This window comes from Crocodylus porosus, unplaced genomic scaffold, assembly GCF_001723895.1.
Source record: "Crocodylus porosus isolate Cpor-Errol unplaced genomic scaffold, CroPor_comp1, whole genome shotgun sequence".
In the NCBI taxonomy this organism is placed as follows: Eukaryota; Metazoa; Chordata; order Crocodylia; family Crocodylidae; genus Crocodylus; species Crocodylus porosus.
The window spans coordinates 18,275,136-18,296,501 of NW_017728926.1; the positions used below are offsets into that span (position 1 = coordinate 18,275,136).

Sequence of the window (21,366 nt, forward strand, 5' to 3'; positions counted from 1 at the left end):
CGCGAGGCCCCTGAAAAGATTTGGAAAATTAATATTTCTCTGCCCTTTGTTCCTGTCAGAAGTGACGGGAACCAAGGGCAGCAGGACCCAGGGGAAGCCCAGAGGGCTCCAGCAACAGCAAGACCTGCCCGGCTCTGCCCCCCCAGCCAGAAGCCCCAGCTGGGGTTTCTGGGCTGGGAGCATGTGGCTGCCTTGGTGGCGTGGGAAGCTCAGGTAAGTGGGGGGATGGCCCCTGGGCAGGGAAGGAGTGCGGGGGGCAGGGAAAGCAGCCTCTCTCCACCCACGCCTGGTGCCCTGTGCTGCAGCTGCTTGCAGCCTGCATGGGGCTGCCTGTGCCCGCTCCGGACAGCTCCATGCAGGCAGCATGGGGTACCGGGTGTGGGGTGGGGAAGGGGCTGCTTCCCCCCCATGCTCAGCTTTTCCCTGGGCTCCTTTCCTGCATGGAGAAGAGCAGCCCCTTGCCCCGCCTGCAGGCGCTCGGAGCCCATGCGGGGCTGTCTGGAGCAGGCACAGGCAGCCCCAGGCTGGCTGCGAGCGGCTGCAGTGTGGGGTGCCGGCATGGGGCGAGGAGTGGCTGCTTTCTCTGCCCCTCCACACTGCACCACCTTGTAACCCGGCCATCGTACAAGCTGGTGCTGAGCGTGGGGAAAAGCGGCCCTCTGCTCAAATTAAACTGCCCGCCCCTGCATTAGTAGGTGCATCACGAGCAGGTCTAGGGAGGTGATACTTCCTCTCTATGCAGCATTGGTCAGGCCGCAGTTGGAGTACCGCATCCAGTTTTGGGCGCTGCACTTCAAGAGGGATGCGGACAACATGGAGCATGTTCAGAGAAGGGCTACTTGTATGGTCAGCAGGGAATAAGGGATACTCAGTTTACCAGGGCGCCCCTTGGGGTTACTAGAAATAACAGCCACAAACTAAAGATGAGTAGATTTAGATTGGATATCAGAAAGAACTTCTTTATAATGAGGGTTGCCAAAATATAGAATGGCCTTCCAAGGGAGGTCCTGCTTTCTCCTACCTTGGAGGTGTTCAAGAAGAGATTAGACAGGCACCTAGCTGGGGTTATTTAACCCAAGAGCTCTTTCCTGCCTAGAGCAGGGGGTGAGACTCAGTGATCTACAAGGTCCCTTCTGACCCTAGAAATCTATGAAATCCACTAGCTGTAGTCCAACTACAGCATACCTTGTAGAAAGGCAACCAATCTAAATATTAAAGCTGGTAAATTCAGCGCAACGCTTCATAAACTGGTAAGTTTCCCTCACTATTAATAAGTTGTGCCTCTTCTATTTCTGCACTTCTCTAGCTTCAGTTTCTAAGCACTATACCTCATTATACCTTCGTCTGTTAAAATGAAGAGATGTCTGTTATCAAAAGGTACTCTTGGTACTTCTAGTGATCCAATCACACCTTCAGCCTCCTTGGAGACAAGCTAAACAGATTTAGGCTCATGAACATCCAGCTACATGACTTTCTTTTCCACTCTGTAATCATTCTTGTTGCTCTTCTCTGAGCGCTCTCCAATTTTGCAACATCTTTCTTGCAGTGGGGACCAGAACAAGACAGCATTCTAGTAATGGCTGCATTAGTACCAGATACTAAAGCTGCTCAGGAGGTGTAATATATCTTTTAAATGCTAAATTGGAAGAAAATCTTTCCATTTGGTATACGAAAAAGGCTAGATGTTCTGCCTTACTGTTTCCCCAACACACAAAAAAAGTTGGTTTTGTCAAACCCATGTTTTCCTGCAGAAAACTACTTCACTGAAAAAGTTCTGAGCAGCTGTAGCAAGAAGCTAATATCACCCCTTTACTCCTCGGATACTTATGTATCTGAGGATCACATTAGTTCTCCTGGCCCCAGCACATCACACTGGGACTTTGTGTGCTGCTGAAAACATACCATGACCTCCAAGGCTTTTTCAAAGTCACTGCTTTGCAGGGAAGCATTCCCTATCTTCTAAATATGGCCAACATTTTTTGTCCATAGCTGCATGACCCCATGTCTCATCACCTTACTTGTTAGCTTGCCTCCCGTTTAATGAAGTGATCAAGATTATTCCTTAGTAGTGACCTACCACCTCCTTTAATGTCATGATATTCTGAACCTGCTGTCTCCAAACTAAGTACAGTAGTAATTTCCCTTCCTTCTAAGTCATTGATGAACATATAAAAGCATAGCAAGCAGAGCCAGGCGCTGGAGGACACTTCTAGGAACACGCCCACTTGATGTAGATTCCCGACTGTACTGGGACCTACAAATTAGGTTCTGATCCCTTTAATCCAGTCGTTAATCCATTTAGTGCATGCCATATTGATTTTGTCTCTTGCTAGTTTCTTATTTCAAATGTCTTGCAGTAGCAAATTAAATGCCTTACAGAAATTTTAGTTTACTTCATGAAACTTTATCAACCAGATTTCTAATTTTAAAAATAGTGCACCATCCTATTTTTCATATATCTTAATATGCTTCTGTATTATTTTTATCAATCAATCCATTATTTTGCATGGGGTTGTCCTGTATACCCTTAAAAATACTGGCATATTAGCTTTCTTTGCATCATTTTTAACTTCTGCAATGTTCCAAAATTTACTGAAAGCCAATTTTAATTTATGTGCTGCCAAAGTGAGCACAATGGTTGAAAGAGGCCAAACGCAACTTAAAAAAAAAATATTTGATGCAACTTATCCAATGCCTGGTTTCTTCAAATTCTCAGACTCAAATTACCCAGCACAGCTGGTTAAAGAAAAAATCTAGCTGTAGTAGCAGCTGCTTAACAACCTCCTTAATTACAGGAATGGAAAGTACTTTATCATATATAACACTACTACATCATCACTATCATCAAACTTTCTTTGAACACAGAAGAGAACTTGTTAACTGGGTAACTTTCCTAACTTTGACAGTTATCTCATTTCCACCTAGTAATGGACCAATCCTATTGTTAGAATAGTTTTTGTTCCCAGCATATTTTTTAAAAACTCTTTACTATCCTTAACTCTGTTGCTCAAAGAGTGCCTCCTTATCAGGAGTTCATTACTAACACCTTTCACTTTTACCATCTGCCATCATCATTTTTTCCATTGATTTAAATGTGTTCTTTATAAGCACGGTTACTTCTCAAAACCAATCTAGTCTTTTTAACATTATAGCTTTCTCTTTCCATTGTGGCGCTCCGGATATGTAGTCAAGTGTTACTTCAGTTGCCAATTGTATCATTCACACTTTCCTGCTTAAATTCTCTCCCTCTCTGCTGGCGCAATTGTTTTCAATTTTGTAAAATTGGATTTTTATAGCTCCAGTTCATGTATTTCTGGTTTGGACTTCAATTTTTTTGCACATAATAAACATAATAATAATGCGATTGTCTGCAGCAGACACCAGCTAATAATTCATATTGTATTTTATCCATTAGAACGCATCTGAATTGTGACTGAGAAGGGGTATTAATATCCCCATCACAAATGCCTTCCCACAGGGTTATAGTAATACAAGCTAAATAACATTCATTTGAGCATGAATTCAACCAAATCTCCTAAAATTGGTACACTGACAATTAAACAATTTTCTCTTCACATGTGCTGGTGCCCCAAGAAATTTTAGCTTGACATCTCATTCAGTGCCCTCTTGAAGCATGCATCAAACAGTCTCACTAGCACCAACAATGCATCATACCAATTGATCTCTGCTCCCCGGTTTCAAAAGCTTAGCCAATCTCCTCTGAAGGCAGCACGCCATTCTGCCCCGTACAGAAAGTTATTTCCATCCTTCTTAGCGTAAAATTTACTGTCCTCCTTGGATAACGAAAGAGCTGCTTTTTAGCTTGGTAGTCCAGGGGACTGGGCTAAACAGACATCTACCTATAGGTCCTGTGAAAACACATTCTCTAAAGAGTTTTGCCATATAACAATTGTCCTCATTATGCTACAGTCCTGGATCCTTGTACTTCAACTCGGAGGACAGCAGAATGGAAAAGTTAATTCCACTGAATAACCCGAGCTGCAGAACAGGGTCCCTTACAACAGACAGAGCTTGTAAGAACATCTACTAAGGTTGGGTAGCACTTTCAATTATAACACCTTGTTCTCAATTATTTTTCCCAACTTCAATTGTTTGGGGAGAAGTCTTCACTACTGGGCATTTACCTCAATCTAAACAATTCTGAAAAAAATTCATGCAAAAAACAATTCAGCCACTCAAGATAAAGGCTAAGAAAAAAAGCTGAACGCTGCAGTGTGCTGAATGCTAGGGTGGGGACCAGGGGGAGAGTCTCATCTGCCATGACAAAAGTTCCCTGCAAACTGGCTGCAGCAGCCCCTGCACTGTGGGCTCCCCAAGGGCTGCCATTCTGGTCCCTAGAAATTGGCACCCATGGCTGGTGCCCCACTCTTCCACCCACAGTTATGCTCCTAATGATGTTATGTAACTAATCTTGGTCAACAAGTTTGTCCTCTGTTACTTGTTTTTCTGTTTTCAAAACAGTAACGTTTACCTATTTAGGATCCTGAAAATAAAACTAACAAAACACACCAATGCTATAATGACAGAGTATATTATTAGGCATGGAGTGTTTTGAGTGAAAGGCAGCAAACAAAAACAAATTTTATAGTCTATGAAAACTGTACAGAAAAAATAGACACCAAGAAAGAGACATGCAAGTATCCTAAAAATTGTATCTAAGGCTGGGATACAAGAACTACTAAATTATAAATCCTCATCATATCCCAATACATCTTTCATTTCATCTTGAGATAATCATTTATGTATCTGCTTCCTATTCACTTCTGATAAAATGGAAAATCTTACCTCTTTACCCAGAGCTGGCCTTAGGGAAAATGGTGCCCTAGGCAAAGTTGTTTTTTTTGGCACTGGCACTCCCCCCCTCGTGCCCCAAAGTCAGCAGCGCTGCTGTAGACAGAGGCAGGCGGGCAGGGGCACAGTCCAGCGGGGAGGCATGGTGCACCAGGCAGGCAGGCAGGTATCACTGCAGCTATGTGGAAGCAAGGCGGGCAGACGGGAGCAGGCACCACCCTGTCCGCACATGCCCAGCTCGGCACCTCCTGAGCAGTGACTGGAGGCAGCGGGCGGGCAGGGCTGGGCACGGCTTCTCCTGCTGGGGGGGAAAGAATTGGCCAGGGCTGGGTAAGGGGAGAACAACATTGCTTTGAACACAGGCTGCTCACACATGTGATTGTGTCTGGCACCCCCCTGACCACATCACCTACCCCTAAGTCCAGCTCTGTCCTTACCCCTTTGGCCTGAAGATATGCAAGTAATATTTGCACTATACTTGCATCTATCTTTAAGTAAAATAGGTAAAAGGGAGGAGGAACTAGGAGTTTGTTGCAAACCTCTAAAAAAATTACTTGGTTCTCACAAAGTCAAGATTTAGACAACCTACAGCACGATGCAATTGCGATTGGTTCTGAAAGGCACCATGTCAGTCTGCCTCTGCTTCCATAGCACCATTTGAATGCTAAGGGTCTCGGTGGTTTTACAACATCCTTTCTTCCACTGGAGAGAAATGGTGCCACAAAATTCAATGCCTTCTGCTGGCATGCCTGTGTGCAGATGTCGTGAGACAAATAAGGTTGAAAAATGCCTTTCTTCTGTCCCACTGCTAGAAAGGAAGATCAATATACCCAATGAGCTGCTTCATTTTTGTAGGTGGGCCAAAAAAATTCACATACCCTTCTTTGAACAAATCCTTTTGTGTGTGTGCTGAAAGCAACTTGCAGCCAAGGCTAAAAAATATATGACAGAGACGATCCCATGAGAGAAAAGCGGGGGAGGAGAACAAAAGAAATTCCTTTAAGCACTTTTAAAGAATAAATTAAAAATTTTAAGTACCTCAGTGTGTATACTTAGAACAGGGTTTTACAGCAAGAGATGCTGCCATCTAGCGGAGAGGGACCCTCCCTTAACACGTCAAATTTCAAGGTAGCCCGTGCCATCGTGAGCATCTCGGTTACATCAGAACAGATGTTTTCAACCTGTTTTCAACCCTGGGGGTCCACAGACTGTCTAAGGGGGTTGTGCAATATGACAATCATCAGTCAAATGTCCATGAATACCCACATTTACCATTCAAAAGGTGTCTGCACCTCTATTCGAAATTTCCAAAGTGGTCCGCACCTCCATTTGGAAATGTTTAGGGGTCCACAAATGAAAAAGGTTGAAATCTACTGCTTTCGAAGGTTCCCTAATTGACTCGCCTTTTTCCTACCGTTACTACACCTAACTTGACAGCGTCTGATGTAACCCGCGGCCGTTCCATCACAGCAACGTGTGCCCTGAAAATGATATCACAGGGGGAAAAAACAAAACAAGCAACACTACAGCAACATACTTAGATGGAAAGTAGTTTATCTGGAAAGATTAATGCAGGAGTGGTGAAAACTTAAAAAAAAGTGTTACCATCTCCATGCATTTATAACAGAATAAAGCCTCCTCTTTTCTCCCCTTGAAACAACTGAGATTTGGTCAGGATACCTGTTGTATTGAACTCCTGTTCTCCATAGAGCACCCTTTTACTTAACCCAAGGGGTGTCCAATTTGAATATCAAGAGAACCCTCTTGTTTCGTTCTGGCTAGATGGCAATTTTTTTCCCCTTCCCTCAGAGGAGGGGGATTTTCTGTGTGTGATGTTGCCAGCCTTACTACAAACTGAAATGGGAGACATGGATCAGTCAGGAGGATCTGATCTCTCCAGACGACAGGAGTGATATCATTACATCTGAAAGAATGTACCACCAGGGACAAATTCACTGTCAGGAAAGAAGCATTAGGGCCATATGCAGAATCTCTCGAGACTCTTTCAGATCTATAAAGGAAGTTAGCAGCGGGGAGGGGAAAAAAAAAAAAAAAAAAATCAGCAGGCGTCTTTTCAAATACAGAACAAAAATATCCTCTTCTCTGAAAGATGTATGAATTATATTTCCTGCATCTTACGTACACTGAGCCCACAAATGTTGAACCACACGGTAATTGTTGGTCTATCTTTTATTTCAAGGTTGTAGTCTCCCTTAGACGTTCGAGTTGACCTTTTTTTGGCCTTTATTTTGAGATTCTGTTAACTGATCGTGATAAAAACAACTGGAAATGTCAATCTTCTCCATGTTTAAATTTCCCAATCTTATAGCTTGCCTAAAGTCCATGGTTTTTCTACCTTCCAGCAAAATTAAGACCAATCAGAGTATCTTCTGACTGGTCTTAGACCCTCCATGGACAAGTCACTCAGAATACTTCTACACCGAGACTGTACAGAGGCATAACCGGTTAGGGAGATAAAGCAGAGAAGTCTCACTTGTATAAGGCTAGGTCTCTTCAGTCATATTCAGTTAAGAAATAGTATATCAGCTTCCTAAAGTTTTTGAAAAAAAATGCATTTTTGCTTGACAGGCAGAAAAGTTTAGTTGCTCTTGGCCAAGCTGCACAAATATTTCCTGTGCTTATTTGCATCAATCTCCCAGGAGAGCAAAGAATGATCATGAAAATTTAAACTGAAGGGTAAGCCTGTGCATGCTGCAAGTAGAATCGTTTTCTAAATGACTTGCACTTTTTTTAAAACCCATGTTCAACTTAGTTTTCAGCTCTTTAAACAGTTTCCCCATTAATCCCAAAAACTCATATGAATCTGAGAGGGTACAACGCACATCTGAAGGGAAAAAAGGAAGCCAGATAAAAGACAAATTTAGAAATTAGGATCTGTAAATTAAAACCGTACCAGATAATTGTTTACCATGAAGATGTAAAAAAACGACCAAGCCCTGCTTCATTTCTATCACACGAGTAACCAAAAAATAAAACAAATCTGATGATCCAAAGTAGATCACCCAACGCATTACCTGATAAAAACAGTGTTAGAAATAGTTTATACCAGGGGCAGGCAACCCCTGACACAGGTACCAGAACGTGGCATGCAAAAGTGTTTTGCTCGGCACACGTGCCTCGGAGCAGACGACAGGGAAGGGGATGGGACTGCACTGCCACATCAACGATCAGGCCCCTCCTGGCTCCTCCACCATTCGCCCATGGCACACCAACACCTTACAAGTTGAGGTTTCGGGTGTTTTTGGTACTCTGCCCAAAAACGTTGCTGACCCTTGGTTCACAGGGTACCAAAGCAAACCTGGAAATTTTGTGGCAATGCACCCCTCTCCAACAATGTCATATCTTAAAGTTCTTGCTGGATACATAGTGGGAGTGTAGCATACGCTATTAACTTTCATTGAGTCATTATGCACTATGGGCATTAAACAACTCCAACCATGAAGTTATTTCATGGATCGTCACACCGATTTGGGCCCTATTTATACTCTAGTAAGGTCTTGCTACACAAGGTAAAGAAATATAATATGAAACCTCAGATGAGCTCTGCTTTAACTTCAGCCTGGTTCTCCTAGTGCTGAACTACAGTCAGTGTAAGGGTCTGTTAGGCTGACATGCCATTCCTTGTACACATTTGGGTTAAATGAGATAAGTGGGGGGGGGGGGGAATGTGATGCCAGTTTATTCTGTGTTAGTTCTTGCTGCAGAGCAACCAAACAGCTGCCTGCAGGTGTATTAATTAAAACATCACAAGCAGTAGGAATCCACTGCATGATTAGGAATTTATCTTCACCTTTCCCTCTTATTTTCTGTTACAACATGCCCAAACAGAGAGAATACAGAGAAAACACATGCCTCGCAGCTCATGCTCTTTTCCAAATACAAGGTTATATATATATTCAGTTAGTTAACAAGTCAAAATATTAAAACTATTCATCTTACCATTGGACCTGTTAAAGAGTTATTCACACAAAAATAATGAAAAATTAACAGATATTACCAAAATAGAGGCCTTAGCCTCATTGTATAAAGCCCTACACAGACCTAACTGGAAAGGGTAGCCATCTCAGACAACTCACTTACAATGATACAGCTTAAGTTACCAACATTGAAAGGGCAATTTGCTTTTCACCACTGTTTGATTCCAGTCAGCCAGGTTCCCCCTAGCCCTCTCAAACAAAGGTAGCTTCATGAGGTATTCCCATTCATAGCGAGTTTTCTTTCTTTCATTTTTTTATTTTTTTATTTTTTTGGGGGTGACTACCCATTTTTTATTTGTTTTTGGTGACTAACTATAAGGCTATTATGGGCCTTAACTGCTTGGCACACTTTACCTTAACGGATTAATATTTTTTGCAAAACCATTACCACCTGAGAAATCTGTCCACAGCGACCTTGAGAAAAGTAAAATGGTCAATGAGAGAACGCAACTCATTATGTGCCTGCACGTCTTTAAGAACAGCAGTGAACAGAGGAGTAGAGCTACCTTCTGCTAGGAAACTTACCCCTTCCCCCTTTCCAGAAAGGCACATTACACTTTGTGCACTCTGACACCTACCACCTAGAAGATGAGCATATGAGAGAACTACTGCAAGGTACAGATCCAGGACTTCCCATGCAGTCACTCAACTGTAACTGCCCTATGCACTTAACCAAATGGTAGATCCCTAGGAGCTACATACTTTCACCGAAGGGAAAGCTATGCTGCATTTACCAGTGGTGAGAATGTGCACACGGACCAGCTACTGCATAACGGCCGAGACAAGCTAACTAACAAGTGAATTTAGTTTCGCAGTGACTTGTCCACGTGTCCATATCGATAACCAAAGATTTTCTTAGCGATAAAGACAGCGACAAAAAACCAGCTCACCATCTGCCCAAGCAGATAAGCTACACTACAGGAGGTAAATGAAGTTTGAGTGGTAAACACTATTTACATGCCTGAACTTCAACTGTCATTAAAGGGTTCGAAGGGACTGCAGGAGTGACCTTATACAACAAACAATCAGGCCATACTCAGTTACACGAAGGTATTGGGAAGTATGAAGTCAGTTGACAGAATTTGGCCTTCGGTATTTCAAGCAGTGATGATGATGAGCAATGCTGTTTGACAAAGCACATGCTATCCTAACGGATTCTAGGTACTTCTATAATCTACTTTACCCATCACTGAAATGCAACCACAGTAAAGCTCATCCCCAGTTTAGGTGAAGATATGAACTGTGTACGTTTCCTCTTCACAAGAAGGAACTAGGTGAAATGTTATTCACTAAATATTGGAACATAAAATTATTTTACACTCAGCATCTTGCCCAATCGGCAGAAGGCAAGCAAATCCATCCTGAAAAGAAGACCAAGACCAACTTCGTAACAAGTAAGCAGAATATAGAGGATCTCTCCATCCTACCAAATATCATTCACCTTTCTTTTAAGCCTAAAAGACATGCCAAAGGATTATACAATTCCAGTTTTCTATGGATAAGGCATTGCCAAAGTTCAGATCAATTTGAAGAAGGGACAGTATCTTGAGTCCAAGCTGAATGACATTCTTCAGCCACTGAGAGAAAGACCTGCAAAATTACCTTCTTTTTCTTCTGGCCAGATCTTTGCACTTGTGTATCTTTACCAAAAAAAAATAAAAAATTGACATGTGACAGAAGTGTCTTACAGACAGACAGAGTCAAATTAAAATTTGATAAGTTAAAAAGTAAATTAAAACTAGTTCTGACAGTACATCTTTGCCAAATTGCTTTGCTAGTATCTCCAGTTTTTACAGTCATTTTCCTTTTTAAAAGATGTTCTCCTTACCCATATTGCTGGTTGAAAGACTCCTGCAGATTGGGAAAACTGATTATACAGGAACAAATGTGTAAGCCAGAAGTACTAGGCAGTCACTCCCTTCTCACCCCGCCATGGTACTTACCCTGATCAATAGAGTGTTGAGGAAGTTGGCTAAGTTGGCTATTCACTACACCTGCATACGTCCGTAAGAACTCCTCTTCACTGGCAGTCAACTGGAAATGTGAACAAATGCATCAGCATAAAGAGACCATCGCCTACCAAGAAATATCACTATCACCTATTCATCTACCCAGGTACAATTAACTCACTTTAAGTGTTTAGCTCCAGCTGCCCCAACTCTTCTTCTGCTACCACCCACTTACAAATTTGAAGGCTCCTCACTTCATAAACAGGGAATACTTATCCCTCCAAACCACAGTCATTTTAAAAGTGTGCTATTGTAAGGTTGGATAGAATGACTTCCCCTTTCCTCTGTGTCCATATCAAATCCTTAAGATTCATGCAAACTTAAATGAGGTTAAGAGCAAGATATAGCCAGGAATGTTTTCTGGCCTTTTAACAGACTCCATGGTTGCTGACAACATGCAAGAAAGAGAGGCTAGTTTGACTCTCAGAATCAATGAATCACTGAGTCGGAAGGGACCTAGACAGATCATTGAGTCCGACCCCCTGCCATAGGCAGGAAGGAGCGCTGGGGGTGGCAGAGGTCGTAAGACCCCAGCCAGGTGCCTATCCAGTCTCCTCTTGAAGACCCCAGGGAAGGTGAGAGCACCACCTCTCTGGGAAGCCTATTCCAGGCTCTGACCACCCCTACTGTGAAGTAGTTCTTCCTAATATCTAACCTAAACCTACCCTCCCTCAGCTTGTGGCCATTGTTCCTGGTGACTCCAAGGGGGGCCCTGGTGAACAGACTTTCCCTGAGTCCCTGCTGGTGGCCCCTGATAAGGTTGGAGGCAGCCACCAAGATCCCCCCTCAGTCTCCTCTTGCGGGGACTGAAGAGATTCAGGTCCCTCAGCCTCTCCTCACAGGGCTGGCCACGGAGGCCCCCAACTATACGAGCGGCCTCCTCTGGACCCTCTCCAGGGTCTCCACGTCCTTCCTGAAGTGCAGTGCCCAGAACTGGACACAGTACTCCAGCTGCGGCCTGACCAGTGCTGCATAGAGGGGAAGCAAGACCTCTCTGGACTTGTTAGTGATGCCCCTGTTGATGCAGGACACGGTGCGGTTGGCTCTGCCTATTCCTTCATTGCATTGGCGACTCCTATTCATCCTGGAGTCAACCGTGACTCCAAGATCCCTCTCTGCCTCTGTGCTGCCGAGAGGGTCAGCCCCTAACTTATAACCATAATGCTGGTTCCCTCTCCCCAGGTGCAGCACCCTGCACTTGTCCTTGTTGAACCACATCCTATTCAGATCCATCCACTTCTCTAACCTATCCTGGATGCAGTCCCTGCCTGCTGGCGTATTCACTTTACCCCACAGCTTTGTGTCACCAGCAAACTTGAACAGGGTGCTCTCCACACCCTCGTCCAGTTTGCTAACGAGGATGTTGCACAGCACCAGCCCAAGGACCGAGCCCTGGAGGACTCCGCTGCCCACACCCCTCCAGGTCGACACCAACCCGTCCACTACCACCCTCTGGGCGCACCCCTGGAGCCAGTTTGCCACCCATGTGACCGTGCATTCGTCAATGCCGCAGCCCCTCAGCTTGACCACCAGAATTGGGTGGGACGCTGTGTCAAAGGCCTTCTGGAAGTCCAAGAAGATGACATAGACTTCCTCCTTCACATCTAAGCTCTTTGTTACCTGGTCATAGAAAGAGACCAGGTTAGTCAGGCAGGATTGGCCTGGCACGAACCCGTGTTGGTTACCCCTCAGCATCACTTTCCCTGCAGGGCTCTCACAAATGTGGCCCTTGATAATTTTTTCAAAGACCTTCCCCAGGATAGAAGTGAGGCTGACTGGCCTGTAGTTGCCAGAGTCTGAGGCAAATTTTCAGGGCTGCCATTAAAATAGTATTTTGACTTTGAACTTTCTCCACCAGACCACACAACCCCTCCCCTATAGACCCAGAGGCAACCAGTAGGAGCATCCCGGTTTTTTCCAATTCCATGACAAGATGGTAGAAGGCCCAGGTCAAAGAAACAGAAAAAAGCAGCACTGGAAGGGACCTCAGGAAATCATCTAGTCTAACCGCCTGCTCAAGGCAAGATGCTCATTTAAACCATCCCAGACAAGATGTGATATCTGGTCTCAAGAAATTCACGATGCTTACATTTGATCCCATCTTCCTAAGCATGAGTAGGACTCTCACTTTCTGTTGAATGTACATCTCCTCCGGACTCTTCCCGGGGACACCCTCACGGTTCATTACCCTCCTGCCAGCTCCCAAGACTCCTGAGGATAGAACAGGACCAGAATCAAATGATGTGATCATTTAGAAGAGGTTAGGTATGCATAACTTGAAAAGTCTATTTCCATAGTAACCTATTTTCCACCAAAAGGATGTGCTTCTCCATCCGGACGGCTCAGGATACTTTGGGTCTTCCTGTTGGCAGGCAGAAAGGAGTCTTTGCCGTACTTCACTTTGTGGAAACCAAACCAAAAACAATGCACTTGGAAACTAAACCCATCACCAACCTAGCAGTTTGAGCTGGTTGGACTTACTCCATTCAAGCTGGTTGAGGAAGGGCATAGAGCAGCCATGTATCCTTCACAGCAGATGTGCGATTAAATTATATGGACAAAGATCATGAATGAGAAAGGCTTATTCTGACTACAAAAAGCAAGGTTCAATTCTGCATGATTCTAAGTATCTTTTGTCTCTTATTCTCTTTAAAAAGAGAAGCAAGAGTGCTTCAAACAGAAGAGCAGACTCTTGGTCACCTCACTTTTAGTTCAACTAATTTCTCTTATGACATGAAGTTTATGAGAAGAGGAAAGAATTCCAAGAAGGAAGTGAAAGGATTATCTCAAGAGTAACCGATTTAATTCCACCAGCCCATGGATTTTTTTTCTTTTGTAATAATCACATCAAAGGTGGAGAATAGCTGGAGCATGTGTATTAGCCAACTTTACTTAGCCTTATGGTCCAGCGCAGTTCTAATGAAATTTGGTTTCCCAAATTTTGTCCCTTCATTCATGTTCTAACTTGGCAATTTATAAAAAGAAATGAAGTATCTTTTTCAAACTGACGTGTCACAATTTTTGTGGGACAGGGAACTATATATTTCAGCATCTTTGTCCTTATGACTTGATTAAGTTTTCTACCAGGAGTGAAGTATATTAGAAATGAAGACGTGGGAAGGGGGTGATGTCTCCAAATGCTACCTCCCACAGTAACACCAACTTTGTTGCAGAAATGCATGGTCATGGCTTAATACCATAAACCTGACCCTTACCAAGCAACAGGATAATTTTTCAACTACAGTCCGCAATTATTAATAAACACATTCTGCACACTAGTTTATTCAGAGTCAGTGAAAGTAAATTCTTAATGTCAAATTCAGAAAGTAAAGATGGTTCCTACAATATGCTCATCAAATCTACTTTGGGTGTCAGGTGTTCCTTTGTAACTGCAAACCATGAATGGTCAAATGAGATATTTCAGCGGAGAGAAAAATATCTTCCAACACTAAAAAATAGTTGACTTCCCCACAAAAGTTACCAAATGTGGATGGTTTAAAATTGGAGATGTTACATGAATTATCTGCCAGGAGGTGGCACTATATGAAAATATCCAGAGAGAAATACCACTTCTGCCCCACTCTAACCTAGAGAAATCCTACACATTTACAGGTTATCTAACTGTAGAAGGGAGGCAACCCATCTTCACCTTCTTTGTAATCAGAGAAAAGCCAGAAAATAGACAAGAACAAACAAACTGGAATAGATGGAGAGAAAGACAACAATGAAGAGGAGGAAGGTTAACAGAAAAGGACAAACAAAGCACAAACATTAAGCACTAAAACTAGAAAATGGTAAGGACAACAAATTCAATTGCTTGATCTTTCAGTGGAGTGACTAAGTTAGTTTAACATCCAGGATGGAGAAAGTAAAAAAAGGAACACTTCCCCATACCTGGAGATTAGTTTTCCATTTGAAAAAGAAGTGATGGTGTGGCAACAAGGAATAATAAAACACCCCAACTTTTTAAAAGACTCAGTATTAAAGGACACACAATCCATCAGTGAAAACTGCAAGATTTATTCTTCACCTGAGAAGCCAATTAACCCCTTCTTGTAGAGTATGTTACTCAGCCCTCCCTAAAAAGTTGGACAAACACTAATTTTAAAGAGCAATACAAATAATTAAAGGGAAATAAAAGCCACAAGCAAAACCTGGCTCAGCAACGTGTAAGAAGGGGAAGGAATGCCAGAACCTAGCAACCATTTTCCCAAAGGGAAGGCTGAAACTGCTTAAAACAAGAAGGTATATTGGAGATGGGTGAAATGAAGAGGAAAAAAAAAAAAAAAACAAACAAGAAAGCAATCCCTTAACAGCGTGATCAACTGGGTCATGGTGAGACTAAGGGGGAGAAAACAGAGAGAGAGAGAACCATTCACATCCCTAAGCCACACCTTATATTGAAGTACTCCATACTGTATAACATTCCCAAGAAGAATCATTCATACAAACACTAGCAACTATCTTCTTTGCTTTATATATGGCAAGAAAGTTAGTGGCAATGCTAGTAGTTAACCTACCTGCTTTATGGAGAGATCTTAGCCCTAAAGAAATTAGATGGAATAAATGCAAGTGATATTTTGGAATTCGTGGGGGAAAAAAAATGTATACTTTCAGGAGAGTTTCTTCTCTACTTACCTGCTTCTAAAAACCACACAAGATCAGATAATCCAGGTACTCAGTCCCGATTAATAATCACAGGCTGGAAACAAATGCAGAGAAACTGCCCTGTGAGGGAAGCACAGGCAAAATATTAGAAAACAAATACAAACTGAAAAATAAAAGGCTACATATATTTATTTTTTTAAATCAAAGTCCGCTTTACAGTACTGTTTTCAGCTAGTTTGGTACAACTGAAAACTTTATACAGTACTCTTTGTGTACTTCAACAAGTCAATTTTTATGAAAAAGAATGAATCACTTATTCATCCACTAACTTAGAAAACCCACCTATCAATGTCCAAGTTTTGGAGCTTGGAGTGCACTCAAACCCTGCATTCTTTGGTGGGGGTGAGGACGACCAACATAAAACCCGTCTCTTTGAGCAACCAATTTAAGTAGCAGCAAAGTAGCCTGGTATATTTTTTCCTCCAGGTCAGTTCACCTTTTGAAGAATTCAAAAAAAAAAACAAGGAAGGGGTAGAAAACATGGTACTTTCAGGCCAAAATTATGTTTTTCAGTTATGTATACTGCATCTCAATACAGTAATTATGAGCATCTCACTCGAATGATTAGCCAAAAGAGTCTTCTCCACCTTTTGTATGGTGCAGGGCATTTTGCACAGACTTTGAACACCGGATAATTACACAATGGCTACATTATTGAAAAAAAACAAGACGTGGGGTCTATTTTACAATGGCCATTGGGAAACAGAAGTTGAATAAAGAATTGAACTCTCCTACCATTTCTGATCAAGAAAGTTCAAACGAAGGAAATGAAGGGTCAACAAACCTTTTACCATGATGGATACAATGGTACTACTCCAGCTTGGGACAGCCCCAAAAATCAGAACTTAAACCATTACCATAGAAACTGCCACATTCAAAATGTAAAACTTTTGATTAGAAATTATTTGCACACATCTGAACCATACAATAAAACAAACCCTTGGTATAGAGGCCAGGTACCCTGTTTAAGTTTGGAGATATGCGCTTGTCCTTTTCAGTCAGAAGGTGAAGGCAGAAGTTAAGTATCTCCCAGTTTCTCTTTTCCTCTCATAGTCAGCACTTCTGCACCATTGTATAAACCTACTGATGCCAGGACAAGCCCCAAACTGGAGTAGCCAAGACCTCCAGAACTATTCCTACACCAGTGGTTCTCAACCTTTTTAGATGCACCCCTTGATAGACCTGAAAAATGTCAGCTCTTAAGTTTCCATTTGATTTTTTGAATCCAGACAAAATAGCAGAGCAATTCTTCTGTTGCAAAGAAATCAGGAAGAACACAACAGGTCAGAATGCTTTTAACACTATGGATTCCTATATGAAACCTGTGGGTTTATCTTGTTAATCATGTTCAGAGTACTTTAACCTTACTAACACACGTGTTGAGAAACTGGGTCCCTAAACCAGTGGTTTTCAACTTGCCAAATGTGGACCACTATGTCTAAGGGCTCTGCAAAAGATGACCCTGATCAATCAAAAAAAGTTTGTGAAAACCCACACTTACAATTCAAAGGGGTCCACACCTCCACGCAAAATATTTTAGGGGTCTGCAAATTAAAAAAGTTGAAAACCACTACTCCAAACCACTGGTACGAGGAACTGCAGATAGCAACTGAAAACTTCACCCACAGTATTCTACAATTGGCCCCTACAAAAGGAGGGAAGTAATATCAATTGTTTAAGAGATTCATTTCACCGCTCTAAAGGAAAGTTATGAAAGGACTTCAAGCCTTACCTTTCTCCTTCACTAATTAGTTCCCACTGTTTTTACCCTCTAAATATGCAATACCGCCCTAAGACAGATCATCTACACCACTGATAACAGGACCATTTACAGTAACTAATTGCTCTTTTCATTTCTACAGACTTCAAAAGACACCCCCCAAGTGTTCACACACACACAAACACACACGTACCTGTACATGCACAAGAACTCCTTCCTTCAAAAGACATATTAAAGCACAGGAACTAACCACTTCTGAAGAGCATTCGTTTTTATTAACGATATAGTCACACTTAAAACTCAAAGGCCTTTCCAGAAAACTAAATTATAGAAATCTACATATCCATTTATGCCACCTCCATCACCAAACCAGTTCTCTAAGAAGCCAGGAGAAAGGGCACAAATCAAAGTTTGCTTGGCACTTTACCTAATGTCTCAAATCCTTAATCACTTCAACTGCAGATTGAAACCTAGGCTACCTGCCTTAAATTAGCATGCAATTATTTCGAGTCAAACCATGGAGAGTCCCATCCCCAGAACAGCTCCAAAACAAGTATATCAGCTGAAGTCAGAAGCGGCCGAGGTGTGAAAACAGTGCAACACTGGTCAGTCTCACGTTGCTGTCCCAGCAAGACGCAGCCTTCCCAAATGCTGTTGGTTCATACACCACCTTCTTAAACTGTTGGCTCATGAACAGATAGAACATCAAGATGACAAAGTACCAGAGTTTGGAAACCCCTGACATTAAGCACAAGACAAGTGCAAGTCAAGAGAAATCAATCAGCATTTTTTGTTAAGGATACTGGATGAATGCAAGAGGAGAAAGAAACTAGAGAATTAATTTTCCTCTCTCAAGGGAAGGAGGGAACTAAGTTCAAAGAGATCCAGCACCTAATCCAAAGTCATACAACCTGTCAGTGGCAAAGCCAGGAACAGACCCCAGATGCCCGACTAATTTCTTGCTTTAATCACTAGACCATGCTTCATCCTAGATTTTTTTTTAAAGAAAACTTAAGAATCTTCAATGTTCCTCTTTAATGGACCTTAAGAAACACAATCTAAAAATAGCCTGCAACACGATATTATGGGGTGGGAGGGAAGATGACGACTAAGGTCCAAAATGCAAGAGAGCTTAGGCAAGACAGCTGAGGAACAGCTGAGCCACCACCAGAGCAGGAGTGTTGCTCACCATCTTAAATGTTCCAGGAGATCCATCTGCTACACAATGATCCAGCCCCAGGGGCATTCTTGAGGTTGGTTATAATAGGCAACTGTTGATCCTCTGGATCGTGGTCTATACATAAGAGGTCTACAAACCAAGACCTTCAGCACATACATCTTGGCACGAGTACTGAGTGGAGGCTGCCCTAGACCTACCATCCCCCCTTTAGACCACAGAGTCTGAAGGCCAGACGGAGGAGAGACGTTCAGTGCCTTGATGGCTGTGGCTTCTGCTAAAGAGCAACAGATTAAAAGCTGCTGCTGACTGCCTAATGCCTCAGGTTGTTTTTCTGTTGGGGTGACATCTCTTAGCCTTATTGCAACCAAGGAGTACCAATAAGGCAGCGGGGACTCGGGTTTTGAGGCACCGTATACCTGCCTTGCTCCGGAGGTCGCAACATTGTGGTATTTTATAGGAACTATCCTACTATGAGTAGCCCCACCACGTTGCCACCAAACCCTCCAGACGGATGCAATTTAAAGTCATACCCAGGACCATCCAAGTAAATACAGTATTATTAAAAAAATTATATAGCTATAGGTATCTATCTATCTATATCTACGCACACGACCCCTTCAGCGTCCCTGCAGGGCCCATCCTTGACATTTATTTCAGTGTTTTCCACTTCAACAGGCAGTTTGGAAGCACACATTATGGCAAACATCAGCTACAAAGTACCAAAACCAGAAAAATTAGCAAACTGCATAGCATTCAAAAGGTTAGGTTATTAAAGGTAATTCTTAGTCTAGGACAGGGGTTGTCAACTGGGGGTATGCATACCCCTGGGGGTACTTGGGACAGCCCCAGGGGCTACATGTGGCAGCACGGGGAAGCAGTGGAGTGGTGAATGGCGGCAGCGTGCAAGCTGCGCGCCCCTGCCATTCACAACTCGGCGCTGCCGGCTTCGCATCCAGTGGGTCATAAGCATCCTTCCCCCCCGGTCTGGAAGGGGGTACACTCCAGAAGGGGTACACTTTTTATATAAGGTTGAAAACCCCTGGTCTAAGGAAACCTAGTTCCCAGCAGTTTTCCAAGCAGAGCAACATCCTTATACCTATTCCAGACAAGAAAAATCTGATGAACAAAATAATGAAATTACTTGGTGCAAGGTCACTCAGCGGACAAGTATCAGACCCAAGAACAGAAACTACACCTTCAAAGTCCCAATCCAAGTGCTCTATACCAGCGGTGATCAAACTTTTTGGCTCGTGGTCTGGATGAGCCCAATCCCTCCATGGGGCAGATCCAGTGGTGTGCTGAGTGGGGCAGCCCGGCCCCAATCCAGCTGTGGGGTGGAAGGGGGCTTGGTCCAGCTGCAGCCTTGCCCGACAGAGGGTTAGGAGTGGAGCAAAGAAGGGCTGTGGCCTGGCCTAGATCCAGCCACCCAGCAGTGCAAGGAGAACAAGGTGTAGCCCAGTCCCAACCTGGTCAGGTAGAAGAAGTGGGGGCAGTAGCCTGGCTCTGATCTGGCCATGTGGGGGGAAGGTCATGGTCCAGCTCCAACTTGCCCCACGGGAATTGGGATTTTGGCAGCGGGCAGAAGTGGCAGTACTAGCACTGCTCTTCTGCCATCAAACGTCCTAACACACAGGGCCACATCTGAAGCTAAGCACCTCTGCTCTGTATACTAGGCCTTTCTGCCTCAGTTTAGTGGGAATGACTAAGCTCATCTCATTATTTATATCAGAATAAAGTCTAGATACTTGGCTGGCGGTCGTCTAACTCTGCGTTCAAGACCAGTTAATCCTGCAGATTTTGAACCTTGTGAATTCAAAAGACCACGTTACCTAACGTTGGTCCGACTCAGCTTGAGCAGCCCTCGGTGGGACGAAGGTACTGTGCGTTGCTTCCCTGCCCAGGAGCATTACCGTTCATTCCATTCATTTATTGAGAAACTGGAAATTCTCAAAACCCCCCAAAAACAGGCTCCACAAGAAAGCAAACTACTTCATTCTTTGAAGCCACTAGCTCTTACTTTTCCTCAGAGCACTGTTATGAAGCACCAGAGCCCCCAGCTCACCTCTCACCCTCCTGGAGTAGGCAGAGGCAATCAGGACTAGTAGCAGAGATATCATAATATATAATATAATAAATATCATCTCTACTACTAGTCCTGATTGCTTCTTTGTCTAGACCAGTGTGGCTACAACCTGGATATCTGGAGTAGGCACAGGCACATCTGGATACTAAACAGAGCCCCCAGCTTCCCTCTCACCCTCCTGGAGTAGGCAGAGGCAATCAGGACTCATGGTGGAGATGGTATATAAAAGATACCATCTCTATTACCAGTCCTGATTGCCTTTTCCTCTAGACCCACACGGCTACAACCTGGATGCCTGGAGCAGGCAGAGGCACACCTGGATGCTAAGCAGAGCCCCCAGCTTCCCTCTCACCCTCCTGGAGTAGGCAGAGGCAATCAAGACTCATGGTGGAGATGGTATCTTTTATTACAATACCTCTTATTAGACTAAAAGATACCATCTCTATTCCCAGTCCTGATGGCCTTGTCCTCTAGACCCACACACACGGCTACAACCCAGATGCCTGGAGCAGGCAGAGGCACATCTGGATGCTAAGCAGAGCCCGCAGCTCCCCTCACCCTCCTGGAGCAGGAAGAGCCTTTCAGCTCCTGACCCAGAATATTTTTCCTGCCTCCTGACAAGCATTTGCCTTCGCCGTCCGCGTCCCAACCCTCTCACCACCTGCCAAAGTTGGAGGCCAAAAGCGAGCCCCCCAGGCCCCGCAGCGCCCGGGGCAGCGGCAGGCGGGGTCGGCGAGGCTGCCTGGAGCCAGGAGAGGCCGGGAGACAATAGCCGAGCCGAGCACCGGGCGGCTCCGGCCTAGGGCTGCCCCTGCCCCTGCTGCGGGGCGCAGCCCTCCGACCTGCCGGGAAACTCCCCGGGAAAGTATTTCCTGGAGCCCCGGGGGGCGGCCGGC

The 21,366-nt window shown here is 43.8% G+C and overlaps 1 protein-coding gene across 1 annotated transcript in view; it reads right to left on the bottom strand.

The window, feature by feature from the left end:
* Positions 1-15,547, bottom strand: part of CTNNBIP1 (catenin beta interacting protein 1) — a 32,967-nt gene extending 17,420 nt beyond the window's left edge. The window contains exons 1-3 of the mRNA XM_019541647.1: positions 15,458-15,547; positions 12,909-13,030; positions 10,754-10,844 (exon numbers count right to left, since the gene is read on the bottom strand). Coding sequence (XP_019397192.1) covers positions 10,754-10,844; positions 12,909-13,004 — 187 coding nt within the window. The 5' untranslated portion in view covers positions 13,005-13,030; positions 15,458-15,547. The remainder of the gene's footprint in view (positions 1-10,753; positions 10,845-12,908; positions 13,031-15,457) is intronic.
* Positions 15,548-21,366: the final 5,819 nt, after the last annotated feature.